At 37.5% G+C, this 27,189-nt stretch overlaps 9 protein-coding genes across 11 annotated transcripts; 6 read left to right on the forward strand and 3 right to left on the reverse strand.

The window, feature by feature from the left end:
- Positions 1–3,196: 3,196 nt before the first annotated feature.
- Positions 3,197–4,122, forward strand: LOC17887186. Its single transcript, XM_006291843.2, has one exon. The coding sequence runs from the start codon at positions 3,280–3,282 to the stop codon at positions 3,835–3,837; it is 558 nt and encodes a 185-aa protein (XP_006291905.1). The 5' UTR covers positions 3,197–3,279; the 3' UTR covers positions 3,838–4,122.
- A 1,508-nt stretch (positions 4,123–5,630) lies between these two features.
- Positions 5,631–7,626, forward strand: LOC17887124 (protein EMSY-LIKE 2). Of its 2 annotated transcripts, XM_023782076.1 has the most exons (8): positions 5,631–5,826; positions 6,056–6,264; positions 6,361–6,470; positions 6,557–6,629; positions 6,717–6,866; positions 6,956–7,033; positions 7,109–7,249; positions 7,348–7,626. In XM_023782076.1, exons 1-7 carry the CDS (start codon positions 5,787–5,789, stop codon positions 7,202–7,204), a joined length of 756 nt encoding a protein of 251 aa, XP_023637844.1. In that variant the 5' UTR covers positions 5,631–5,786; the 3' UTR covers positions 7,205–7,249; positions 7,348–7,626. The 2 variants fall into 2 exon arrangements, with proteins under 2 accessions (XP_023637844.1, XP_023637843.1); XM_023782075.1 differs by having other exon boundaries at positions 5,631–6,264.
- Positions 7,627–7,959: 333 nt separating this feature from the next.
- LOC17887311 lies at positions 7,960–9,635 on the forward strand. Its single transcript, XM_023783192.1, is given in 8 exon segments — positions 7,960–8,003; positions 8,124–8,155; positions 8,158–8,348; positions 8,425–8,754; positions 8,849–8,890; positions 8,924–9,268; positions 9,355–9,483; positions 9,567–9,635. Coding segments are annotated over 8 exon segments (1,182 nt in total).
- On the reverse strand, positions 9,045–12,484 carry LOC17884789. 2 transcript variants are annotated; one of them, XM_023782074.1, is made up of 3 exons: positions 11,939–12,484; positions 11,232–11,841; positions 9,045–10,873 (listed from the first exon to the last, which is right to left on the reverse strand). In XM_023782074.1, the coding sequence occupies exons 1-3, from the start codon at positions 12,289–12,291 to the stop codon at positions 9,860–9,862; spliced, it is 1,977 nt and encodes a 658-aa protein (XP_023637842.1). In that variant the 5' UTR covers positions 12,292–12,484; the 3' UTR covers positions 9,045–9,859. The 2 variants fall into 2 exon arrangements, with proteins under 2 accessions (XP_023637842.1, XP_023637841.1); XM_023782073.1 differs by having other exon boundaries at positions 9,045–10,879.
- Positions 12,485–13,159: 675 nt separating this feature from the next.
- LOC17886271 lies at positions 13,160–14,644 on the reverse strand. The gene has a single exon (XM_006290296.2). It carries the CDS (start codon positions 14,427–14,429, stop codon positions 13,332–13,334), a length of 1,098 nt encoding a protein of 365 aa, XP_006290358.1. The 5' UTR covers positions 14,430–14,644; the 3' UTR covers positions 13,160–13,331.
- Positions 14,645–17,578: 2,934 nt separating this feature from the next.
- On the forward strand, positions 17,579–18,296 carry LOC17886550 (VQ motif-containing protein 25). Its single transcript, XM_006292221.2, has one exon. It carries the CDS (start codon positions 17,673–17,675, stop codon positions 18,216–18,218), a length of 546 nt encoding a protein of 181 aa, XP_006292283.1. The 5' UTR covers positions 17,579–17,672; the 3' UTR covers positions 18,219–18,296.
- A 192-nt stretch (positions 18,297–18,488) lies between these two features.
- LOC17885513 (probable plastid-lipid-associated protein 9, chloroplastic) lies at positions 18,489–20,347 on the reverse strand. The gene is made up of 7 exons (XM_006290308.2): positions 20,006–20,347; positions 19,658–19,779; positions 19,490–19,573; positions 19,304–19,400; positions 19,000–19,216; positions 18,862–18,914; positions 18,489–18,778 (listed from the first exon to the last, which is right to left on the reverse strand). Exons 1-7 carry the CDS (start codon positions 20,267–20,269, stop codon positions 18,683–18,685), a joined length of 933 nt encoding a protein of 310 aa, XP_006290370.1. The 5' UTR covers positions 20,270–20,347; the 3' UTR covers positions 18,489–18,682.
- Positions 20,348–22,115: 1,768 nt separating this feature from the next.
- Positions 22,116–24,059, forward strand: LOC17886321. The gene is given in 7 exon segments (XM_023782617.1): positions 22,116–22,248; positions 22,426–22,535; positions 22,617–22,646; positions 22,648–22,727; positions 22,890–23,196; positions 23,301–23,355; positions 23,479–24,059. Coding segments are annotated over 7 exon segments (765 nt in total). The 5' UTR covers positions 22,116–22,140; the 3' UTR covers positions 23,554–24,059.
- A 478-nt stretch (positions 24,060–24,537) lies between these two features.
- On the forward strand, positions 24,538–27,183 carry LOC17887133. Its single transcript, XM_006291093.2, has 2 exons — positions 24,538–25,182; positions 25,617–27,183. Exon 2 carries the CDS (start codon positions 25,685–25,687, stop codon positions 26,996–26,998), a length of 1,314 nt encoding a protein of 437 aa, XP_006291155.1. The 5' UTR covers positions 24,538–25,182; positions 25,617–25,684; the 3' UTR covers positions 26,999–27,183.
- Positions 27,184–27,189: the final 6 nt, after the last annotated feature.

Genomic DNA, 27,189 nt, shown 5'->3' on the forward strand with positions numbered 1-27,189 from the left:
ATAACAAAAAGGTAAAGCTAAAATAAAGGAATGAGAGATAGAAATAGAAGAAGAGAGGAGTAGTTGTGAGTGGTTAAAAGATTGATACCAACTCTTTAATCTCAGTGTCATGTATGGATCTTCCTCACGCGATTGCTGATGCACTTTGGAGACACCTCTTTCTCACCTTTGCCTTCTCTTCTCCACGATCCCTTCTTTCCTCTCCTTAATTATTTCTCTGTTTCTTCCTTACTTTTTCAGTTTTACGTATAACACAAAAACAGAAACATTCTACTTTAAAAACTTAATTCTGTAGAAATATTGAATTCCATGTAAGTTAAGGTTAGTTAATCCATGCATGTCATTAGTTTTTTTCTTTCCACAAGTTCAAAATGAAAATAGGAAACTTACGTGAAAATTTCCATGAAAGTTACTGATACCGGCCGAATTAATATGTAGGTGCTGTTAAATGTCTTTCAGTTTGTGCATTATTGTTAAAACATACACCCAACAACAATCCTATGGACCCTAATCTAGTAACTTGACCAATTGATCATTAAGAAAGTCAATACAATCAACTTTCTTTTTTTGTAATTTGAAAACAAGGAAGGGTTTGAAGAGGACTAAGTCAAAATTGCGGTTTTATATCTCATTTTGCTTCATACATATCCAATTAAAGTTTTATTAAAACTTCAAAGTCTATCATTACTACATAGATAAACAGTTTTACATCTAGTTTTTTTGTTTTCACGAAATATTTATCATACATATAAGTCATGATTGATATATGCGGATGTATATATAATGGAGCAAGATGTGGTCTGCATGTGTACTTTGGTCTGTGTCTTTGGTGGTAAGATGAAATCCAAGAAAGACAAGAGCTCCAGAGATTCAGGTGTGGCCGATCAACTGGAAATCAGCCACTTCTGATTCCTTGTCTATAGTTTTATAATTTTACAAGTCTCGAAAAATATTTAATCATCTTATCTTAATACTAATCTTAAAAAGCAGTATAATATATGTATGATATAGTGTTGTTATCTTTAGACCAGATCGAGCCACATTGGATTAATTATTATATGTAGTTAACAAAGTAGTATAGTATATGACTATATGTATTATTTAGTGTTATCTTTGTTTTATACATCCTCGGTCTTTGAGGTTTTCAGCGAAGCTTAAGCCTTATGCGCCGTTCGCGGCTATTTGAAAAATGAACTATATCAGACAAATCGCTTAATTATTTTATCATCCACAAACAAATTATGCTATATTTTAATAGATAAATTCAAATTAAAGAAATTATTTTATAGGTTTTTTGTAGACCCGTATCAGTAAAACATTGCACACTTCAGAAGAACATTAAATCTCATATTTGATCATTATCATAGCCAATAATATATATAGTCATATACTAATGCCTACATGTGTTAGGAAAATATGATTAAATTTCGATGAAATTTTGATTAAATCCCTATACATATATGTGTGTGTGTTTTTTTTTCTAGATTAGTCTGAGTTTAATTAGTTAAATATATATGATCACTAAGTACATGCATACGTAATTAACGATAGAGTGTGTGTGTTGAAGACATGTGCTTATTGGGATTTGTTTGGCTTCAAGAACCCCTAAAAATTCCTGCAACTGGTCCAAGATTCCATGACGACAAAGACCTTTGGCCTAATTTGTATTGATCCGATTGCCTAAACTTACTCCCTTTCGTAGATCCAAATGAACTCCAGCCAACAAAAATAAATCTTCATTAATTTAATTAATTGTTCTCATCATCATTTACAACCATTAGTATTGTTAACTCAAAAATTAAATCATTTGTATTTTATTTTTTCAAGTAAGTCTTTTTATTTTGGCTGCCTCCAAAATTTCTAGCTTTTACCTTTTCAATTTTTTTATTTATACATTGGTGTCGTACGTGTACATTGTTCAACCACTTGATCATTACGGTAGTATTGACGTTAAATGTATCTTTATTATATAACTAGAACTAGGAAATGTTCTGACGTTAAATATCATTCCCAAATTATGTTTAATAATGTCATTATGTGTTCTGTCAAAAATAAAAGAATGAAATTTTGGTGAAAAAGGAAGGTGTTGGATATATTCTATTGATTAATAATAAGAAATCAGTGTTGTTGATCCGATCTAAGTTTGGGAAATGTGGGAATTTGGTTGAAGTTAAGAGAGTGTATAAATAAGGATTTAGGAGAAGTTGTTGTAGGTGAGAGATTTGGTCTTATTCAAATCACCAAACACAGTACTCCACAAGCTCGTTTTATCTATTATAATCACATTAATCTACAAAATATTACAGATTCTTCAGAAGGTTGTCTGCGTTTGTAGTAAATTAAAAAAAATATAACAGAAGTAAATTATGAAGTGGTGAATCTGAGATTACAAAACAATAATTTAATATGAAACGACAAATAAAACATAGGAAGTGTTTGGTTTCTTTAGACTTACGCAATGTTTTAATTAGTTTGAACTCTTCCCGATACCTAATTGGGAGTTGAAAAATTCAGTCCTCAGCCAAACCCCATTTGTGGCTCTCACTCTATTTCTTGTGTTGCGCCACACAATACATATACACTATAATCTTTTTTTTTGGTTTTCTAAAAATATTCATATAATCTACCTCGAGAGATATACATCATACAATAATCTTGTGAACATAGGAAAACCACAAATTATATGAGTACACACAAAGAAGACAGAACCGCCTATGTTGTATCCATAAATATATAATGTTGTGTGTGAGTATGTGTGTGTGTAGGTTCACAATCTATTTTGTGTGTCTATCCTAATCGGTAACTTAACACAAACCACACACCTACAAGGCTACAACGTAACTAGAGCTCTTAAATCACAACAACATTTTCTTGATAGAAAAAACGTTGTAAATAGCCAATTCATTAGAATAACATTACATCCACCAAATTCTTCGTACTTTTAATTAACTTCGTGGAAAATTCTACGTAAATTTACAGAAAATAAAATAAATAATTGAAAACAAAAAAAAAACTAAAGACCACTCGTAGACAAGAAAGACAATCATATCCGGAGAAAAACCAAATTGCAAAAACGCCCACTAAGTTCAAAACTTCAGTTTCAGACAATAACAAGGAAATGAGTGGCTTAAAAAGTCAAGAAAAATCCTTTATAAAGCCCCGCGAGCGTTGTTCACTTTAATGCACATATAGAGAAAAAGAGAAACACACAAAATAAGTGTGAGAAACAGTCTCTCTCTCTCTCTCTCTCTCTCTCTCTCTTTGAGTCTTGAAGTCATCATGCAGCTCAAATCATCATCACCATCCTCTTCTTCTTCTTCTTCTTCTCCTTCATCATCCATGAAACTCAAAACGCTAATCCAAAATCTCCTCACACACCCTCTCTACCGTTTCCTAAGAGCTCTCGCCAGAGCCAAATCAATCTTCTTAGAGATCTCAAAACACAACAAAAACAACAACATCAACAACAAGAAACGTAAACTCATGATGTTTTTTCCAACAAAGGCTTCAAAGAACCAACGCAAGATCTTCTTCGGATCTTTCAGATTGCATTACAACTGGTGTTCTTCTCATGTCGTCCCTGTTCCTCAACCTTTTCCTTTTGACGTCAAAGGTGTGGAAGACAATGATTCTCATCTCTCTGGCTACCTCGAGTGGCTCGAACACAAGGAAGTCGAAGACGCGGAGGAGATCAGCAGAGATGTTGGAGCTGATGATGAAGAAGATGATATCGATCATTTGGCAGATATGTTCATCGCTAATTGCCACGAGAAGTTCTTGCTTGAGAAAGTCGAATCTTACAGGAGATTTCAAGAAATGCTAGAAAGGGGTTTGTGAATGAATGAGTTATCAGAAGTGAAACATAGATTTTGACGATCTTGTCTGGTTAGTTAATAATCATGTTGTAAAATCACAATTAGCTAGTTAATTTGATCTGATAATATTACCACAAGGTGGTGAATTGTGTATCTTGAAAGTTTTTGGGGTAATGTGCGAGAGAAGTTGAAACTTTTGGGGGGTAGTAGTGAAACGTTTGATATTGTAAAAAAACAATAATTGTTGTTGTCTATCTAATTGGGCACATCTAGTTAAGTTGTGTAGTTCTGATTAGTGTTTGGTAAATTACGTCCAACTTGCCTAATTTTTTTTAAAAATTACGCCCAATCTTGAGAAAGTACTTTTAATTAAATTAATTAATCAAACAAGAATTACCCAAAAGAACATGAAAGACCAATAAAGTACCTTTACTGAAATATCAAGAGTGTTAAATACATAAAATTTCAAACTGAGTGTATAAAATTTACTATTACTGAGATAAATTTGTAGTTAAATAGTATCAGACAGTACCCTTAGGCAGTGATTTTTTTTAAAAAAATAGTTATGCAAATGTAATGCAGAGTTAAAATAAAGCAGTCGAGTAAAATGATATGAAAAGCTAAAGAACACCAATTAATGTTTGTAGAGATTATAAAGTGGAATTTATGATTTTTTAATCTCAATCGTAAATATCTTGGATATATAATTGTTTGGATAAAGAGAAACATCGTGATCAAATAATAGCTAAAAAACACTAAAAAGATCGAACAAATCTCGAGAAAAAAAATATCTAATGAACAATTTACTGTGCCTTCTCAACTACTAATAGATCCAATTTTCACCTAATTTTGGACTTTTGAGGACTTTCTTTGCTATATATCTATCCTTTGTGTACGTAATTACAATAGTCATTTCTCCAAATGATTGTATATTTACTTGTAATATGTATCTTATATAATAAGTAACAGTTTTCTTATATAATGTTAGAGAAATAAATACACGCCAAACATCAAATCAGATGAAAGGTTAGTTTCCAAGTTATTAATCAACATACTCTTTATTTTATTTTTTCCTTCATTTCAAGAAACTACATTGTTTTAACTTTTAAATAATTTTCTCCAAAAATTCAAATGCAGCTTAAGTATCAGACTTCATTAGAACTTTCCTGTTTAATAATAATACTTTGTAAAGTACTTATTTTGCTAAATTCTGGTAAATATATACAAACTACACATACATAATCTAGGCACTAGGAAGACCCGTCTGAATAGATCAATATTATAGTCAATGTTCGACACCCCTAGATGTTGTTACGTTGACATTTGCAGTTTTTTTGTAGCATACTCAAGACCCAACATTTATATATCCATATATTTTGAAGAAAGGTACGTATACAGTATACGAAAATTAAATATGACTATCTAAATGGAAACCATATAGTTTCTAGATAGGACTGAACACAATGCGAACAGATGCCACTGGTGAAATGCAAAACTGATAAGGTTTTTTTTCTTTTGGGCTAACACCATTTTTTCATTATTATAGTATGCAATAAACAAAATCTATTATTTCACTTTTAGTTAAAATGAAAAAAGACAGAAAATAGCAAAACCATAGCGTCATCTAATCTTTAATCAACAACGTGGACCGATTGGATAAGCTTGAAATTATTTATTTGTTACGGATAATTTAAACTCCTATTTGTTGACAAAATTAATCAAATTAACTCCACGAGAATAATAAAAAAAAAAAAGTTAATTAAAGTAAAGTTCGGTTACACAACCCCTAACGTCTTCCACAAGTCGTATAAACTTCCGTCTTCCACAAATCTTCATACTCTTCGCTTCTCTTCTCATTCACCTCTGCAACATATTCTTGCTCCATAGATCGTTCGAACTTAGGGTTTTGCTCTAAACCACAGACGTCAATCACGTCATCCCTCGAGTTTATTGATTCTCTGTCTCTCGCTAATGGCGGACCAGAAAGATCAAGGAACAAATCCTCCCGCCGGTACGTCTGTTCATACACTTCCAATGAGACTTTTAGATAGAACACCCCAATCTAATTCTTGTAACATTTTGAATGCAATCTTCAGTAATTAGGGTTTCTAGTACGAATGTTCGGAATCCTCTGCTTTTCGTTTTGATTGATCCATTTATGGCAACGGCTCTGCTTATAAAGAACTGTCTTCTTGTATTTGCACCGAGTGATCTTGATTCTGCTACTTGTCGTGATGCAGAAAAGCCAGGTTTTCTACCATTAAAGAATGGAGCCATGGCTGAAAAATCACTCGCTGGGTATAACAGAGCACCCGAGTCTAATTCAAAGCCTTGTTTATCCGACGAAAAGGTCACGAAAGAGACACTCAAAGTACTCCAGAAGAAAGCTTTCTACTCTGTTCTCCAAGCTTTCGGTTTAGAAACCTCGACAATGTCAAACGTAACTGCAGTACGTAAACCTTTCTCTTGGTTAAATCTTTCTTGCTCTTTTGCCAAATTCGTTCTGTTTCCTGAGTGTTGTGGCTGATGTCTTCTACTTATCCAGAAGAAGAATGAGATCATTCAGAAACTGATGAACGAGTGGGCGATATCTGACGAGACTCGCATCTCTTTTGCGGATGAGATTCAGAAGAATCTTCTGACCCTTCAACAAAGGTATGTGTATTCTTCTTATTAGAGCTGTACATACTTGGAAGATACTTGTTTTCTTCCTTGTTTAACACTCATCATTGTTTTCTCAGGGAGGATGCATCTGTCTCTGGTGAGAAGGAAATGCGGATAGTACCAGAGACGTCCTTGACCAAACCTGTAGCTGTAAGGCAAAGAAATTGAAAACTCTGTTTTGGCTTTCATTACCACAGAGTCCTAAAGTTCATTGCCTTTTATCAATTCTTATTTAAGGCGACGCCGACTTCGACTTTAGTTCCTAAATCTAAAAATAGCTGGGGCAGTGTTAATCCCGAGTCTCTTATTGGCAAATGGGTTGGTGTAAGACTGCCTGATGAAGCTAAGTTCGAAACATACATCATCAAAGAGTATGATGCGACACAGGTACTAGCTAAACCATTTCTTATTTGTCGTGCCTTTTTCCATCAGACTCAAGCCGTTCTCAGATATCTAGTTTGCAATTTTCCCACCAGGACATGCATCGCCTGATTGAAGCAGACTCGAACGCAATGGAGGTTGATGGCTCGTATAGCTGGTTTGATCTCAGAGAAGTAAGTAATACACAAACTGTTATCATCTCTTTATATATCAGAAGCTGAAACTTTTTGATCCAAAACTGGTTTCAGATTTCTTCTCAAGATATCATGTGGGAAGGTGGAATAAAGCCAAACTTTGATACTCCCAAACAAACTTCAGCTACAGCTCGACGCGCCCTTTTCTGATAACAATGCTCTTTTACAATCACCTTCACAGCATACGTTGACAAGGTAACTTTGCCAATGACAACACACGTACACTCTCTAAGAGAAACTCTTACTCCCTTGGCAGAAATTTTCAACAGTGAAAACTCTTGGTTTTAATGCAGGGCAATGCTGAGACTGACGAAAGACCCTCTTTTGCATTTTGTTTTGAGATCTTTAGTTAGCCGCCTGTACAATCACATAACACATACGTTTTTGGTGTTGTTTAGTGGAATTAGTGAAGAAACGAGTCAGTGTTAAACAGGATTCAGATATACTATTTGGATATAACACTGACTGAAACGAGTCATTAGCTGATATTTTCTTGACTCTTGTATACATTTTTTAACAGCTTTCTTTTCCTGAGCCATGTATTAATTCTTCACAAAATTGCAACTATTAATCACAGCCGTTAGATTAGAATCCAGTAACCAATCCAAATAGTAAAGATGTTTAAACTAACCGTGAATTTACTCTTCAATTGCTGACGTGTCGATAACTATTAATCCCAATTAAGTCAAACTAGTCAAGTGAACTAAGAAGTATAATTAGTCACAGTAAAAAAAACACAAACTCCAAAAGCATATAAAACACGTAAAGAGAGAATCTAAAATCTCGTTACTTCTTCTCTCATCGACCCATGCAACGTTGTTGAAGATCCTTCGATTTCTAGGGCTTCTCTCTCAAACTTCATCAACAAGACTCTTCTTCTCTCTGATTCCTCTCTCTTCTCAACAATGTCTGACCAGAAAGATCAACCCCCAAGCTCTCCATCTCGTAAGTCTCTCTCTTCTTAACTTTCTCATGGCTTTTGCGATTCCAGCAAATCAGGGTTTCTGTAGTTTCGGATTCCTCTGCTTTCTTCTCTCTCTGTTTTCTTCGGTCCCATTGATGGAATTAGACTGATCGGTGGTGAATTTTCTTGTGATCTTGATCCGTTGCTGAAGAATCAACTGAGCTACCGATCAAGAAGAGAGATTTTACAGAGCCTATGACGAGTTATAGAATTGACGCTGATATCCTGCTCAGCCACATGGACAAGAAAGAGAAACTCAACACACTCCAGGGAAAGGCTTACTTTTATGTTCTCCATGCCTTCAGTGCAGAATCTCCTGAAATGTCAAACGTAATTAACTCCTTCTTTTCTTCTATATGCATCCATTACCTTCTTGGAAGTTGTGTTCATCCCTTCTGTTCTTCAGCCTAGGACTATGATCATGAGAGAACTGATGAAAGAATGGAATATTACGCTCGAAACTCTTACTAAGATTGAGGATGCAATCAAAGCTGATCCAGTGGTCCAACAATTGAGGTACCTTAATCATGACTTTCACTACTGCAACGATGTGATCTCCTTTCCCTGTTTCTTGAAGTTTGTGTTGTACCCTCTTTTTCTCAGGAATGTTTCATTGGCGTCTGATGAGAAGGAAATGCAGAAACTTACTGCCACTAGTGAACTGAGTATTACTGGCGTAGAAGGCCAACCTCTGAAATTCCGTGTGAAACCGAACAGAGACGACTGGCCTAAAATTGTAGGTTTTAAAAATCATCTCTTCCTAACTCCTAACGCAAACAATTCAATCTGGCTTTTGATAATTCTTGTCTTTTCCTTTTCTTATTGCTCAGGGAGACAGGGTTTTAGCTCCTGCAAAGATACAAGATGGAAAGGTTATACCTCCTGCAGAGATACAAGGCAAAGAGGTTATACCTCCTGCAGAGATACAAGGCAAAGAGGCAAAACCGAGTTCTACTTCTGACGATTCACCTGCCCCAAGCTGGGGCCAGGTTTCTCCTTGGTCTCTTGTTGGAAAATGGGTCGGTATAAAAATGCCTTACGAAGACGAGCACATTAGATTCCTCATCAAAGAGTATGACGAGAAAACAGTAAGTCTCTTCATGTTTACATGCGTGTTCTTCGTCAGCTCAGGTCAGGTCTCAGCCCTTCTAAGAAATATAGTTTCCAATCTACAGGAGACGCACCAGCTGGTGAGTGATTTCAGCAAACAGGATTTTGAGGACCCGTGCAATTGGATTGATATCAGACATGTAAAATCAGATTGTTCGATCTCTTTTTCAAGTTTTATATTTTCCTCTTTTTCAGAAGCTGAAACCCCTGATCTTAAACTTTGCAGATTCCGGCAGAGGATATGGAATGGCAAAGCGGACATCCCGGGTTACCAGTATGGAAATGCTTTCCTAAACCAGGCGAAACTCTCTTGCTCAAAACCAGTACAGCTCGAAACAAGAAGCAACTTCAGGAGGTATCTTGCTAACAGCTCGAACAATTTTTCTTGTGATACTTAACCCTTTCACTGAAACAACTTCTCAATAAAACGCCTATTAGGTTGGTAAAACGAGCACTGGGATTCCAATCATCAGAAAAGTTGATAAGGGAAAATCTCCAGAGCAGTAGGATGCTGAGATGACAGATGCACGACAACATTCCAGCCTGGAACACTCTTATAACCTTGTTTGAGATCTTTGGGTCTTTCTAAAATCTTCTAAACTCATATTTTGCTGCTATCTGGAATTAGAAAAGTGTTATAAACAATTCCAACACTCCTTTAAATGACTGCATTGTAAACCTCTTCGCAACTTCTGATCCTATAGACAATACTAAAGTACTGCAATAAATCATCACCTCCTTGAACGCTTCTTCGGACGAGTAGAAGAGCCTGTTTCCTTTTCACCAGTTTCACTGTTTCGTTTTGCCATCAGCGGAGAAGACATGGCAGTGCCTGTGCCTCTTTTAGAAGCGACACCAGTGTTTTTTTTTGCAGGACTACCCTTTTCAGTTGTTGGCTTCTTCCCAGTTAATCGTTTCTGACCTGCAGACAGTTTTGCTGCATCCACTTTTTCGTTCTTACTATTACTTTTCCTCTGTTCAGCTCCTCTTTTTCCATTAGAGGAATCACCCTTAACTGTCTCTACGACAGTTTCAGCTGATGAAACCCCTTTCATTCTTTTAAGAAAACTAGCAGCACTTTGCTTTTTTGAGCCACCACTCGGGTTGTTACCCTTCTTTTCTTGAACAATTTTCTTCGGCTCAGAGCTATCGTTTGACGACCGCACTTTACTAGGGAGACCAGCATTCAAACAGGTCTTAACGTTTCTGCTTCCTACTTTTTTGGCTGTTGAAGGTGTTCTTCCTCTAGTCATCTTTTTAGAAACAATAGGTTCCTCATCTTTATCAGAAGTTTCATCTTCCTCCTCCTCTGAAACTTGCTTCTCATCGGCTGTGGAAGCTACTTTAGTCATTTTCTTTGACGGTTCAGTGACTGACACTGAAGATTTAACAGCCAAGGAACTACGTTTCCGACAAGCTATCATAGGCACTGAAAGTGCAGTTGGTTTTAGAGAAGGGACTGTGACTTCCTCCTTGGACATCACGAAGGATTCCTCTTTTGGTGGTGGTAAGGTTTGTTTAGGAATCTTGAGTGTCATCTGTTTCTTGAGGAGTTGGTAAAGCTGCTTTGCTGCATCAAACTCAGAAGATGGCTCGCCATAAAACACTCTCGCATTGTTGATTAGTAGCAGTAGATCCCGAAAAAACGTGGTCCTGGAGGTTTTGTAGTAACCCTCTTCCACACGACTTCGAATGATCTCAAAGTCTATGTGCTGCCTTATTATCCTACCGTACTCGGGTGTTTCCTGCAACTTGACAATGAAATGAATAAGGCTCAGGCTTTACTACTAGACGTGTGACAATGAATTAATCATGATACTAATATAAAAACAGCAGAAAGCAGATTATTTTTCTTAAAGGATTTTTTTTTTATAGAATCGAACATGTTCGATAAGATTATTTTTAATTGAATAAATTCGATAAGGATGTTGTTCCAAGAAAATTAACGAGAAAGTGTTATTTTGCTAAAACAAAGATTGTGTTTTTTTTTTTTTTTTTGGAACACAAACAAAGATTGTGTTTAAAAAGAGAAAAACAAATCATGGAATTTGAACTGCTGACACCTAAAAAAACAAAAAAAGTTAGGACTTTTAATTATTTTACCTGGCTTTCGAGCCGGCGCGAAAAGTAAGAGCCAATGGGGTGAGACTTAACAACTTCGATGAAATCAATCAACGGCTGAGATTCATCGAGGTTCTTATTGACGGTCAGAGATTGATCCTCGTTATCAGGTTGGTTTGGTTCTAGCGTCTCCTTCCTCGGTAAGCTCGCCGAGCTCTGCACGTCACTCGTTTCTTTCGCTTCTTCCTCTCCCTTCGACTCGTCCATTGACTCAACAAAATCGGGCGAGTCGTTACCCTCTCTTCCTGTGTCTGTGTCTTCTCTGTCCGAGTTCGCGGCGCTCTCGCAACTTCCTCTGCCCGAATCCTCTCTTACCGGTTTCTCGTCGTTGTCTTCGCCGCCGATCCGGTTGGGTTCCTCGTCCATTGGTTCAGCGATTTTAACATCGATGTCCGTGTTCTCCGCTCCGGTTCCGGTATTAATGTCCTTTGGATCTGGAGAATGAACCGGATCGTCGACCGGGACATCGGAGTAATTACCCGATTCATGTTGGTTCTCTTTCGTCTCCGCGATTTTAATTAGATCTGAATCCTCGATCTTCAAGCTCTCCTCTCTCTCATCTTCCAATCTCTTCACCTTCAACTGCAATGACCTGTACTCACAGACAAATCCTCGAATCAAAATCGGAGGCAATGCAAATCTGGAACCCAAAAAAAGAAAGAAGAAAAAATAGTGTAGATGGAAATTACGAGATGGATAGATCGTAACGTTCGAGTTCGCGACGGAGCTCGTCGACACGGAGCTTTCGCAACTCCTCAAGCCATGGAACGGAAGAGATCTCGGGGGCGACGGTTTCTTCTCCCTCGGTAGATCCCGGAGAGACTAGTTCACGGGAGAATCGGCGCTTGAGATCGTGGTACTTGTGGCGACAGTCGAAGGGTGAGAGCGTACGGAAAGTGGAGTTCTGTTTCTGGATTTCGTCGGCGACGGAGTCCCATGAATCAGTACCGTGACGGTGAACGGCGCAGGCGAGGAGGAGCTCCTCCATTGTGCTCCATGTTTGTTTCTCTGGGGAACTTTTGTCGTTTTCCGGTTTTGCCATTGGAGTAAAAAATAACTTGTATGATTTATGCTTATTGTCACTTGTCCAAATTTGTAGAAACTGAAATAGAAATGATCTCTCTTCTCTCTACAAATCTCCTTGATCTTGGCCTCTCTTTCCCACTAATAAAGACTACCTTGAGACTCTGATTATAATCGTATAAAGTGTTTTTTTTTCTTTGGTGTTTTCTGTCGGACAAATAATTTTATGAAAGGTTTCATTCATTGATAAATTTGGTCGCCTAGTACAAGCAAAGCGCACCAATTGAGAAAAATATGTTGAGAGAACAACTACTTTGCTCGTTTTGTCCTCGTATCACTTATGTGGGCCCAAGCCCCACCCGAATCCATTTTACCGATTTTAAACCAAACACACCCAATCAAGAGAGTCCATTTATTAATTAATTCGCTTGTACGGAACCATTTAATTTAAGAAGATAACAAGTGAGATACTGTATTAAGTTTAGATTTCAACTGAGTATTCTTCTCAGGAGGGGGCACTGACTACTGAGATGTTCTAACCTGTCTACATCACTTGGCCATTGATGACAAGCAAGAGATATTGAAGTCTACTACACACCTCCGTGGATTAGATTTCTCCAATCTCACTCAAACCTTTCTTCTTGTGTTATGTCAGTGTGTTTATATATACATCAGTTGGTTCCTTTCTTCTTTTCTTTTTCGACTCCTTCACTCCGATCCCAGTGGTAGATATTGGTATAGCTAAAAATACTTGCTAATCACTAGCTAATTTATAGATGATTCTCCTAATCTGAAACCACACTTGCTAATGCCGTCACAGGAAGATAATCACAATAAATACGGACCGATTCAAATAACCTCAACATGCTAAACAGTTCCACTATAAAGAGGGTTCAAAAGCATAATCTCATATAATAAAACTCTGAAGATCCAAAACAAGTTGTGCAAATCTCTAGATAATTTCAAATGCATATATATACAAAAGCAATAAGCTGATTTGAAAGTCGACAAATGTTGTTGGCAATTCGAGAGAGATTACCAATAACCATATTAGAAGCTTCAAGCTGCTCCTTTCAAGGCTTTCTTCAGCTCCTCTGCTACGTCACCCTCTTCCTTGCTTTTCTTCCCGCCGTAATCCGAAGTCGTCGTCCTCTCGCTGCTCCACCGATCAGCTCTTGCTCTCCCGCCGTTGTTGCTCCTCTCTGGTTCGCGGTACTTTGAGTGCGATCCGTAATCTATTGTCGCCGGCGAGTATGGACGAACGTTTGATATCACTTCACGGAGATCTTCCACGGCTCTCTTTAATTGTTTGTTCTCCGTTCGAAGCTCCTCCATCTGCCGATTCACGGCTAAACACGCCTCCGCCACGTCACCACTATTGGTGACCTGACCCGGACCCGAAACTTTACCCGGATCGCTCGTAGACTTGGTCAATCTAGCATCTGCGCCGTCCACGTGTTCGATTCCGATTTTATTCATCACCAAAAAAGGGAATCTCCTCATCGAAATCGCAGCCGTGGGATCGAAATCGTGTCTGATCTCCGTGGGAACCCTAACGCCCCACCGGAAATTCAAAACGGCGCGTCCTCTCACAGGCAGAGACGTCCTCGCGGCAACCTCAACGCCTGAGAGCAATCCAGCGATATCTCCGGCAGAAGTCGAAGGCAGAACGGTTACTTTTCTAAATCCCCCGCCGCATCCGTTGACAGCAGGAGTATCGACCACCTCAATCGAAGAATCCTCTTCCGAAACAGATCCATTCATCGATTTGATAAGATGCCTCTCGAATCCAGACGAGGAATGAGACTTTTTAATGGAGAAATCGCCGAATTGGGGTTTGAAGTGAAGCATAAAGCTAGGGTTTCCTTTACCCAGGAGATTGAATTCAGCGCTCATAAGCATGGAGGATGAGGTGGGAGAACCGAAGGATCCCGTCCCGGTTTTGACGATAAGAGAGAAAGGATTCCAGGAATCGTTAGGGCGGTAAGCGACCTTGAGAGAAGGACCAGATTCGAAGAAAGTGGAGAGATTGAGGCTGAGCTCCTTGGATTCACCGGCGACGATGCCAGATTGAAAAGGTAAACCTAAGATACTGAGAGGAACCTTAGCCCTAAAAAGAGGCTTTTGCTCTTCCCGAAACTTCATAGACGCCTTCATCTTCTTCTCCGCAGAAGCCCTAAAAATTGAATTCAACAAGTAACTAGGGAGGAGAGTACAGTGATCGAGAGGTATATAAGGATGGATTTATACCAGTTCTTTTTTATTTTTTCCTATAGTTTTAAAGGAACATTTCCATATATTTGTTTCTTAAGAATTGGGAATATTGAAAAAGATTCTGGTTGGACATGAGGATAAAGGACAAGTCGTTTCTCGATATTACCCTCGTGTTACATGAAGAATAACGGGCAATGCATAGGCTAACTGGGTCTGCGCTGTAATAATGTGGGGCGAAAAGAGATAAGCTGGTGAATGCTCTCAAAACAAAAAATGAAAGGTGGACAAAATCTCTGGTGGTTTGTTTATCTGTTCTACTTCTGTCGTTTCTGTTTTTTTTTTTTTTCCACCCTCTCCTACGCATTGAGCCCATAAACATAAATGGGCATTATTGGTTCAAAAAGCCCAGTATTACGAATGGGTGATACTAATGAGGCCTGTACGCTACGCTGGGCTCTCTCTCTCACAAGAAAGAAATGCGTCTTTAAAACGAGAGAGATGAACAAATCGCGAGAGCGTTACAAAATACAATAATTTTGGTGGCTGATTTAGAATCCGTGTGTTGAACTTGTTGTTACTCTCTTTGTTGCCACATTTCGTTTTGATAAATTACATCAAAGATTTTTTTTTCATATACAATCATTTTGGATCAAAGAAAATAAGGTGGACGTTATGATGAAGAACTGAAGTATGTATGGAGAGAGCTGTCCAAAACAGATAATGAGTATTATATCGTCAAGGTTTTATAGCAGAATTTACCAAACTATACAAACAGAAGACTTTGCAATATATTCATTCATTCACAATTCCAAACACAGATATTATAAGTTCCACAAGAAAAAAGTCATCTATGAACTTTAAATTAACAAATCAAACTTAAAAACTTGCTGAAAATATAAGAGGGGGGGGGGGGTCCATATTATATCCAGCTAAGCTAAGAGATGTACAAAGAAGAAGAAATTGTGAAAACTGGGAACCACGTCAAACAACCCACCACACATATTGAGATTTGGAGAGAGGACCACCATCTCCATCTATACGGCTCTTGGGATGGACACGTGTCTGACATCCGATGGTTGAGTCCCCCGCATGTGGGCCGAATCTAAAAAGAGAGCAAAAGACTCGTGTGTCTGTGTGTGTTCGTTCGTTCGGGACTCTGAGTCTCTGACGCACGCATTTGTACATAAAGCCTCTTACTACAAAAACCATATCCTTTCCGTTGAGTTCCACCTCTCTCCCTCCCTCTTCTATCTTTCTAGCCGTTGGATCTCTTTCATATCTCTCTACTCTTAATCCGACGTTCATTACCCACATTGTACGTAGTCATATATAGTGATCGAATCATTCTACATTGAGTCTATTAGTATAATGCAGTTTAGTTCGATAAATATATATATATATATATACTGTATATATGGTCTGAGACCAAAGTTAGATTGTGCAACAAAAACTTGGAGGGTTTAATTATAAGGGTTTAGTCTTTTCTTTTCTTTAACTGAGGATGATCGACACACGTATATTCTCTAATTAATTGACGTATTTTAGTAGCATATATATAATATATGTATAGATATTTAGCTACGACTCTGGTTGTCTTCATTAACTTATTTTCTTGAAAAGTTGTCATAATTCATATACGATATTAATATCTATAATATAGAATCTGCGTAGCAATGCATTCTGGTAATATTCTTTTGTTATTCGTGGTTGATCACTAATATATATGAGCTTGTTGTATATAGATTTCGATATGTTTTAGATAATGTATATATGCGTTGGAAGTTCGTGTTCCATAAATTATATACATATATATAGAAGTGTGTATGAATATATGTAATTAAGCTTATTATTGTTTATTTCTTAAGAATGAGAGAAAAAAAAATGGTGAACAATATATAGACGTCAGGAATTGAAACTGCCTCGTGCATTAAGAGATAAAAGGACGTGATCAGACGACTAAAAGGTAAGAGAGAAAGGGTAAGTGAAAGTCGCAACAGAGTCATGCCATTCCCATGTCTTCACATTCTTCTTCTTACTTTGTTTTCCTTCTTTATCTTTCACTAATTACCTCCAACTTTTCTATACTAACTATTTTCTAATTTGTTCTAAAAAAATATAATCATATATGTTTGTTAATATTATGTTATAAGATCCTTTTAGTTGCTTCACTAATATAAACTAATCATTTGAATCATTAGGACTCGCTTGCAGTTAAACAACTTAATTAACGATGCATGCAATTCTAATTTTTGCGGCTATATATATATATATATATATATATATATATATGTGTGTGTGTGTGTGTGTTTAGCTGATACTTTAGACCAAACATGAAACTGATGTAAATGAAAAGTCGTCTCTGCAAATATTGATCTCTATCATTAACTAAAATACTAAACGTTAGCATAATAATATAAATGAATAATGTATGGTTGGAATTGGAAGATATTAAAAAACCAATCATAAGTTTGTTGAGCTTGTGTGCATTACATGGGGCCAAGTCTGTGAAATCCTACTTATCTATACCACTTGCGTTTATCTATTACACACACACAAGCACACATAGGCACAGAACAAGCCTTAAAATATTCCAAACATCACTTAAAATATTTAAATGAGGAATTAAAGAAATTACAACATGAATATTAATTTTGGTTAGTGGGAGGGGACCTATGTGCTTCCTTGTTCCTCTATTCCATGTCTTTTATAAGCTATCATTACTAACACATCTTTCTCATTATACAAGTACATGTAATTAACTAGTTAACTCAACTAGCTTCTTCTAATGATCAAATTATTTAACCCAACTAGTTAATTACTCCAATAAATGTAAATCAACAAGACCATAGAGATCCATTTGTTTAATATATATATATTTCCTTACTAGTATATAATTTTAGATCATAGCTATAAATTTATTTAAAAAAATTATGGAGATGTGTTTTGAATATACTTTAATTTATCAAATAGATAAACAACTGGATCATTAATTTATTTGCCAATTTTTATTATAAAAGGGGGAATAAAAGTTCATACTTATCAACTTTTTTCCTCCTATATATAACCTTCAAATATCTTCACTTTATACTATCAAATTCACCAACTCTCTTCTCTCTTTCTCTACTCTTTTTCTCTCCCTATATATTGCTATACAATAATCTCACAAACCCTATCCCTATTCTGAAAATGGAAGCCACGATCTTCGAGAAAAGAAGAAGCTCATCATCATCAAGCATATCGATGCACAAACAGTCATACTCCATAACCAAATCGAAGCCAAAGATCCGAATAATTCACATATTTGCTCCAGAGATCATCAAGACCGACGTTGCCAACTTCCGTGAGCTCGTCCAAAGCCTTACCGGGAAACCAGACGACGATCAGAAAGCCTTCAAAGCAAAACCTAGAAGAGATATTCACCGTCGTCTTCACCGTCAAGTCCAAGAGATGATCAGCACAGAGAAACTAAGGGAACCCGAGCATTGTGATCAAGGCTTCTGCTTAAACTCAGAAGAGATCTCGATGACTTGGAACGGTAATAATGTCGCTGGTGAGAGCTCCGGAGGGTTCTTGAATGGTCTGGGAGAATTAGAAGGTTTTATTCAAGAACTTGGTGATTTTCCGTATCTGCCCTTGTCTTCAATGGATGCTTCTGCTTCGTCTAATTCTTCTTCTTCCTCTCATTTACATGGTGGATCCGTTTTCTCAGATTCTCACCACCAATTCGCTTAACTCTGTCTCTCAAACGATGTATTCTTTTTTTCTTTTTCTTTTTTAAACGGTGTCTTATATTTTTGTTTATTAGGTTTTTTGTGGTAATGGATTTAATTTATTACATTTTTATTTGTTTAGTATGGTATGATGCTACTTCCTTTTCATGAAAACCTCTTTATGATTCTATTATTTTTCTCCCTTAAGGTTTGAATTCTGAGGTTTTGTTCGTTGTGTTAAACTAGTTAATGATTATTGTAAACACCCATCAAATGGAAGCAAACATCACTATAATCCAATATACTAATGAATTCAACAAAGGCGATTTTTGGAAATCGAATGAGACAAAACATAAAGTAGAGGAAGAAGAAGAGGTCTTATTGTGTCCGGACTCTAGAGATATACGGTGTTCGAGGTCGGTAAGTTGTATACACTTTTTGTTTTGTTACATTTACAGACAGAAACATACAGAGTAGGACATTTGTTTAACTGGTGTATTCAAGATTCTCTACAACGCTCGATGAAGAGGATGTTTCCACCCTTGTTAGAACTTCAGGCACTCCTGCGGTATCTCTTACAATCTACACAACAACGACAAAACTCGTTTTATAATACCCTTTTACCTTTTCAACTCTACTATGAACATAAAAGTACCGGAACTTACAAGAATCTCGTCGTCTAGATAAGATATCATGAAGAATCTTTGGTAAGTTCCACCTGAAAAGTCAATAACAACAACATTACGTGGTTACAATGCTACATGCGAGGAGGTGGAGATCTTAAAATGATGCTTATGGCTTACCAAGGGGAATTCTTAGACCATTGGCTAGAGTATCCTTGATAGGTTCAGGAAGCTGCTGCAACGTGGTGGAAGCTTGAGCCAATAAACCTCTTAGCTGTTCAGGTACTGCTTCTTCAATAACCGTTGGCGACTCGAGCATTCCTTCTAAATACTCTTCTTTCATCCTTAAAGGCCCTTCTATTGTCAATTTCGATGACACCATGAATTTGTTTTCTATCTGCATTAGTTTCAAAAGAAACAAAGAGTTGAGTCTGGTAATACATCCATAACTCTTCTCCAGAAAAGAAAACAAAAGTACATTTACCGAGTTCAGGAATTTGATGTTTGCGGTTGCCTTTGTGTTATTATCCTTGATGACTATGTCCATGGATGATAGACTCACCAATGTCGAAGGAAACCTCCTGCCACAATTCAAAACAGACATGAACTTTCAAGATATGAACCCAATGTTTCTGTGCTTATCCATGAGCAATATCTTAAGAACACTAACTCGGATATAACGAGGGCAGCAAGTGAACCAGGAGTATTGGACCCAAACCACTCAAAACTCCATCTTCCTTCAAGATAAGGAGACCTGGAAAGCTATTAGGAACCAGTTAAAGGCATTGGTCCCTCAGATATTACCTTAAAACTAGTAAGCTCAAATGGAGTAACCTACGTGGTTGGTCTAGGAGTTGGATTAAGCCGCTCAAGAGTCGTTATTCTCTCATTCACATCAATCCTTTGCATATCAGTGATCTTCCCTGAAACTAGAGCCTCAAATCCTCCAGCATCATTGAACTGTAATCTAAAATAGTTTCAGAGCTCCAACATAGGGAAATAGAAAAAAAGCACAAGTCTCACTGAATATAATAGCAACCTGTGTGAACCATCCAAGCAATCTAAGAATCTCCAATACCAAATACTAAACTCAACCTAATTCTCACCAGTTTCTAAGAAATCACAGCTGAAAGTTTCAATTTTTAAGAAGGTTCGAGGAACTAGAGAGTAGAGAGGAGAATTATACGGCGAGAATAAGCGATTCCTTAGCAGAGAGACGCTCCATTTCCCTGGCGTAAACGGAAGGGATCCCTTGAACAGACTCTTGAACCATAGCTCTGCTTATCATTCTCCGGCAACAACTCTTCCTCCAACCCTTCTTCTCCGGCTGAAAATTGAAAGGAACCTTGGACGTCAACGGAGGAGAAGACGACGGTGGTGATACGGAGGATGAGAAGCTCAATTGAACCGCAGAGGTCCCAGAAACCGAACCATGTTGTATCAATGCCATTGAAGAGGGAGGTCGAAAGGCGAATAATGTCAAAGTTTGGTTTTTTATTTATTTGGCTGCCTGAGGAAAGGAGTAGGTAGAAGAAGACGAGACAAGCAGAGTCTCGAACTAGTAACTAATTTTTTTTTTCTCTCACTTTTAGAATTTAGATAGAAAAATATAAATTGAAAAAAAAGAAACTTATAATAAAACGAACCCAACTAATTTAGCTCTAATAATATCCGAACGCAAAAAGAAACTCAAACAAAAATCAATGTGGCACAATTTTACATGATTGAAACTCAAACAAAAATCAGTAAGGAATATATATATATATTTTTTTTTTTATAATTTTGTATAGTTTATAAATGTATGTTAAAATTAGTAAATTATTCAAAAATCGTGTAAAGGCATAGTATTTACTGTAAAACAAAAGGAGTGCTAAAATACTAAACAAAAACATTGCAAAGCAGCTACTAGTCTACTACTATAAAAATTTGCTTACACGCTATAAATTTTGTGCATTTATTTTCCATATGATTCGCTTACTTAAAGATATTAGATCAAAATGGAAAAGTAGAAATATATCAAGAACTTTTACATAAAGACAATAAAATAAGACAAGAAAAGAGCATTAAAATTGGAGCTTTCCATGATCAAAAAACCCTATAGGAAAAAAAAAAGGCAAGATGGAGATATGAAGAAGGAGAAGTAGATAAAAATATATATATTGTTGCCATTATAATCGGTAAAAACTTATTAGTAAAATGTAAATTAATGATACTCGTGCTTCATAGCTAATTAACTGTTATAGCTTATGTTTTAATACTATATATATTTGATTATTTCCATTTAACTCGTTTTATTTGGGAAGAATAAAGGAAAGAGTCGAGCTTATAAATTAAAGGACGATCGACACAAAGTTTCCTCCGTTATTGAAAGATTAAAAATCACGATCGTTTTCTGTTTTTGTTAGGTTTGCTATTTCCCCTGGAGAAGAAGATGATGATGAAGTCTTGTTCCTCACCGATGATGATGAAATCCCTGACCGCTTGTCTAATTTTAACCCTTTTGATAGTTTCGGTCTCCGCAAGAGGAGGTGGTGGCGGTCATGGTGGCGGCGGTGGTCGCGGTAGAGGTGGTCGCGGTGGCAATGATGGTAGATATTTCTTTGGTGGTCATACATATCACAGGCATCATCGCAACAGCTCTTCCGCTGTCGGTTCAAATACGGGTCTAACGATGACATGCTTGGTGTCTTGTGTTTTAGCCATGTTGTTCCAAGGATTCTGAACTTTCGAGAAAGTGAAGAAGTTAGCATAACTATGGCTTTTAGTTTCTTTAGTAGTTATAGACATTTTAGACATTTCTTTTGCGTGTAAGTCACGATATATATCTATCTATATCAATTTTATTTTATGAATGAAACGTTTTTATTAGGGTTCGGTAATTAGTTTGGATTTCTTGTCACGTTTGGTTTGAAACGAAATTACTCTGCTTGCGAGAGGGGTTTACACAGTTACAATCATCATCGCATCATCCCTAAACAACATTAAGTTCACAAAATCACATTCGAATACACCCAACTTAATTACAGTCTCTATATAAAACTAGACATGAGTTGACGTCTTCATGTATATATATAAATTAGAAATGTTTTGAGAAAAAAATGACATGCTTGGAAATATTGAGTTGGGCTTTGAAGAGATGTTAGGCCCTTTATTCTTGAGGCTATAAATGGGCTTTTAAGACATGTTAGGCCCTTTATTATTGAGGCTCCAAATGGGCTTTTCACTTGCTTCATCCTTCCTCTGTTTCGAGCGATAAAAGACCACTGAACTAAAAAAAAAAGTAATTGAAATGGTGGTGGTTAGATCTCTTTGCCGCCGGAGATGATCGCCGCCATAAGAGCAGCGATTCTCAAGCCACAGGACTGCTGCTCTCACCTCAAAACAGCGTTTTTCCATTCTACTCCTATCTTACAACGCAAACATCAATCCGTCAGTCTCTCCCAGCTCTGTGTTTCTTCTTCTCCCCCAATTTTTTTTGTGTTTTGTTTCTGCTTCTTAATCGATTCCTGAGAAAGTGTTTCTCAATGATTTGTGTTGGTTCAGTTTGTTGGGGTTCAATATTTCTGTTGACCGTTTTGATTTCACACCTTTTTTGTCATCTGATAGGATTGGAAAGCTCGGAATAAAAGGTTGGGAAGAAAGAGGGCAAAGCAAGATTTGCGTCGTAATGTGAATTCTTTTGCGCAACACTTATTTGGGGTAAAAATCTCGACATTGTGTGGAACAAATTTTCTTCATTGTGAGAAGCTTTCAGTTTGATGCAATTTTGTTGTAAATTGGTTATCCCTGATTTGGAGTGATGATGGGTTTGATTACTCTGGTAAACACTTCGTGGTTTCAGAAACAGTACTCCAGGGTTTCCAAAAGAAATCGCAAGGGTATACGCATCCCTCAAAATTTGGATACAAGTAAGACAACTCTCCTCTTGCCAATGCTTTCTCTTCAATGACTGCTCTTTCTACAGGGTTCTGTCTATAGACTGTGTTTTTGCTACTTATGCTAGTGGTAAGAGTTTATGCTAATTGTTTAGTAAAAATGGCTGTCCTCTAACAATGCTTTCACTTATGTAGGATGTTTTGATTTTAGCGGAGTTGATGATGGATCTGAAATTGAATACTTTTTACGGAATGCATTGGGTGGATCCCGGGGTTTCTCTTGGTCAAACACTCGTCAAGAGGGGGGAGCTCGCTCAGGGAGGTATTCTTACAACTTTAGAAAATCCTGGGGCTCGAGATACCGATTAGACGAAGAAGAAGAAGAAGCCGACGAGTATTCTTCTAAAGAATTTAGCGACACAGAACCAGTCCAGGAGTCTCATCGACAAGCTCTTGGTTTGAGTTCCTCAGGTCCTTTAAACCTTGAAGATGTCAAAATGGCGTAAGTAAAAGTTATTCACTTCATCTCATCAAAGGAAACCAATAGTTACATCTATCATGTTCTACTGATCTTCACAATTCTTACCTCACACCATTATTACTCAGATATCGAGCTTGTGCATTAAAATGGCATCCAGATCGTCACCAGGCCTCTACCAAGGTAACTGATACATTCTCCTCCTCTATGAATACCACTTCATTGCGTTTTTGGCAACTTAATGCGTAGAGGCACCTGGTAAGTGTTCCTTGACACTGACTACAAATTGGTAATGATGAAACACAGAATGCAGCCGAGGAAAAATTCAAGCTCTGCACTGTGGCATATCAATCTTTATGCGAAAAGCTAGCCACAAACTAATGGTGTAGTTTTTATCACCTTGGGTTTTAAAAGACACAATGATAGGAATTCAATAGGCAAGTTGTTCAGAGATCTCTTATAACCTTTAGCTCAAGCAAAGTACCTCAGGTGGGGGTGGTGTGTATTTATCTCACATATGAGATATCACAAGATCTTACTCTGACCACTCCACAGATTTTGGATTGTTGAACCCGGCTTCGTTGGTCAGAATGAATCACATCGAAACCCTGTTTTACTCCAGCTTTCTTTGCTTAACAATGGAAAGTTGGGACAAACTTCCATTTGATGATAGCTACATGCTGTATTCAGGATATAGTTTTAAATTTAAGTTCATATTATTGGCTGGCACTTGGTTACATGTAATGCTCAGAGCAATGCAGATGATCTTTGAGCTAAGAGATTGATGAAGACATGCACATCGAGGTCAACATTTCAATAGATGTAATATACATGTATTGTATTGTATGATTTTCACATCGAGACAACATGTTATCCTTCACTAACAATTATTACTTCACGAGCAACTTTTTACATGTATTGTATGATTTTCAAGTCAAAAGTAAAGATTCTCAGGTGAACAAGATACTAACACTTGTAAATTTAGAGAAAAGGAAAAGAAATCCGAAGTATATTATAAACAAGGGTTTTAAGGACACAAGTGAAAGAGTTTTGGTATGCATATTAGTAGAAACCCATTAGGTATCTTTCAACTTTTTCGTCCTTTAGTTATCATCATAATCAGTTTCTTTCTCTAATGAGAGAAAACAAACTCGTCGCACCCAAAAAGAAAAAAAGAAAAAAAAAGATTCTAAAATTCCCTAGCCGTCCGATCAGAAAAGAGCGTGATCATCGCGTAGAACTTAAGACCATCATCCTTTTGCCTAAACCGGAGCGTACCAGATTCGCCTCTCTCCTCTCTCTCTCTCTGCTTAGAGAGGTTTGGGTTCGTTTTCCCACTTAAGCCAAATTGGACAAGATTTGGACGTTTCTGTATCTTTCCTCTCTCTTTCTCTCTCTAAAAGCACACAAAAGAAAAAAAAAAAAGGGGGCGAATTTTTCCATGGCGTTGTCGGAGTTTGAGCTAGCTCTGAGCTTGGTGTTGTTGTTCTAGCTGTGATTTGATTAACCGACCCATGGTCTTATGATTTTACACGAGCTAATCCAAAGTCCCGGTCGTTGATTGATTTTGTTCTTTCTCTCTCTCTCCAGCTCAAGATTTTTCTGATTTGTTTCTGTTACCATTTGTATTTGTAAGATTTGTATCGGTTTTTGGATTTTGTTAAGCTGATTCTTTTTTGCTGGATCGAGAGTTGAACAACTTGGAGGGGTTTCTTCAATCTGGGTTTCGTTTCTTTTGTAATAGAAAGGTTGTGGGATTTTGAGAATTAGGGTTTTCTGATTGGGGGGGTTTTCTTCATGATGGGGTGGTATCTTCAAATTGTTTCTGGAGATCCAGGATTGGCTCATTAATGGAATAATGGCTAGTCTCTTGTCGTCGTCTGTATTTGTAACTAGCATCTTCTTCGTCCAAAGGCTCCTCTTTTCCTAGTTAATCCACCTCCACCTATTGAATCTGAAGCAAATCTGAGATTCTACCAAACTCCCACGCCTTTGTATATTGCTTCTACGGTAAATTTCTCTTCATCTTTTTGTTGTTGATTCAACTCTTTTCTATTGCAATGTTTGGAATTTTGCTTCCCCCTTTTGTTAATTCATCTGGTGTACGATCTCTTAGCTTTCCTAGTTTGGAGTTATACTGTGTAGCTGTGGAATCATGTCTTGTGTAGACAGAATTTAGGCTTTGTGTTCTTGTTCCAAATGTTTTTTCTTTTACTTTGTCTATGCTTATGTCTGGTTTTATTTATATCTGGTGGATATACTTCCAAAGCTCATACTAGAAATCTTTTCCTTTTTAAAATTGTGAATTCATTCAGTAGATTGAAAGTTTATTGTATTTGATTCTGTTTAATATTAGTTTCTTTTGTTTCCCTCTACAAACTTTTATCATAGCAACTTGTAAGCCGGATAAGCTTATATCGTGTCATTGATTTTCTTCCCTGCAGAATAATAAAGATCACACGGAGTACATATTGTTCATCCGCAAGTGAAAGCAAGAGCCTTTTGTTTATTGATGGGTGAGGAGTTAGCTGACACAATGAACCTGGATTTGAATCTAGGGCCTGGTCCTGAATCAGATCTCCAACCGGCACCAAACGAGACTGTCAATTTGGCTGATTGGACTAATGACCCGTCTGAGAGATCTTCCGAAGCTGTGACAAGGATCAGGACTCGGCATAGGACACGATTCCGACAGCTTAATCTCCCCATCCCGGTTCTATCTGAAACCCATACCATGGCTATAGAACTTAACCAATTGATGGGAACTTCTGTAAATGGAGCTGCTATGCAAACCGGTGAGGGTAGTGAAAGAGGCAATGAGGATCTGAAAATGTGTGAGAATGGCGACGGAGCCATTGGGGACGGTGTATCAGAGAAGAAAGCCGATGTCGAGAAAAGCAGTGGCTGTGACGGTAACTTTTTCGATTGTAATATATGTTTGGATTTGTCAAAGGAGCCAGTTCTCACCTGTTGTGGCCATCTTTACTGTTGGCCTTGTCTGTACCAATGGTTACAAATTTCGGATGCAAAGGAGTGTCCTGTTTGCAAAGGAGAGGTGACCCCCAAAACCGTAACACCCATCTATGGGCGCGGAAACCACAAAAGAGAAATTGAAGAGAGTTTAGATACTAAGATCCCCATGAGACCACATGCGAGACGCATCGAGAGCTTGAGGAACACAATTCAAAGGTCGCCGTTTACAATACCAATGGAAGAAATGATTAGACGTATACAGAATAGGTTTGACAGGGATTCAACCCCGGTCCCTGATTTTAGTAACCGCGAGGCATCAGAAAGAGTGAATGATCGAGCCAATTCGATTCTTAACCGGTTGATGACATCTAGGGGAGTTAGATCAGAGCAGAACCAGGCTAGTGCGGCAGCAGCAGCGATCGTAGCTGCATCAGAGGATATCGATCTAAACCCGAACATTGCTCCTGATCTCGAAGGAGAAACTACCACGAGATTCCATCCTATGCTGATCAGGAGACAGCTACAGTCACACCGAGTTGCAAGGATCTCGACATTCACATCTGCACTGAGTTCAGCTGAGAGGCTTGTGGATGCATATTTTAGAACTCATCCAATGGGGAGGAACCACCAAGAGCAAAACCATCATGCTCCTGTAGTGGTTGATGATAGGGACTCATTCTCAAGCATTGCAGCTGTTATAAACTCTGAGAGTCAAGTGGATACTGCAGTTGAGATTGATTCTATGGTGACTCTCTCGACATCTTCATCGAGGAGAAGGAATGAGAATGGTTCGAGGGTTTCTGATGTAGACAGTGCAGATTCTCGTCCGCCTAGGAGAAGGAGATTTACTTGAGAAACAACAATAAAATAAAGAAAGCTTTCAACCAGGAAGCTGACGATGATGATTAAGAAGAAGAAGAAGAAGAAGATTGTAACTTTATTTTTCTCTGTGTTGCTGCTTGTTGGTTTGTTGTAATTTGTTTTGTATTTTTCTCAATAGGGATATGGTATTTTTAATCGAAATTTTTCTTTCATCTTTTTTTT

This window comes from Capsella rubella, unplaced genomic scaffold (assembly GCF_000375325.1).
Source record: "Capsella rubella cultivar Monte Gargano unplaced genomic scaffold, Caprub1_0 scaffold_5, whole genome shotgun sequence".
In the NCBI taxonomy this organism is placed as follows: domain Eukaryota; kingdom Viridiplantae; phylum Streptophyta; class Magnoliopsida; order Brassicales; family Brassicaceae; genus Capsella; species Capsella rubella.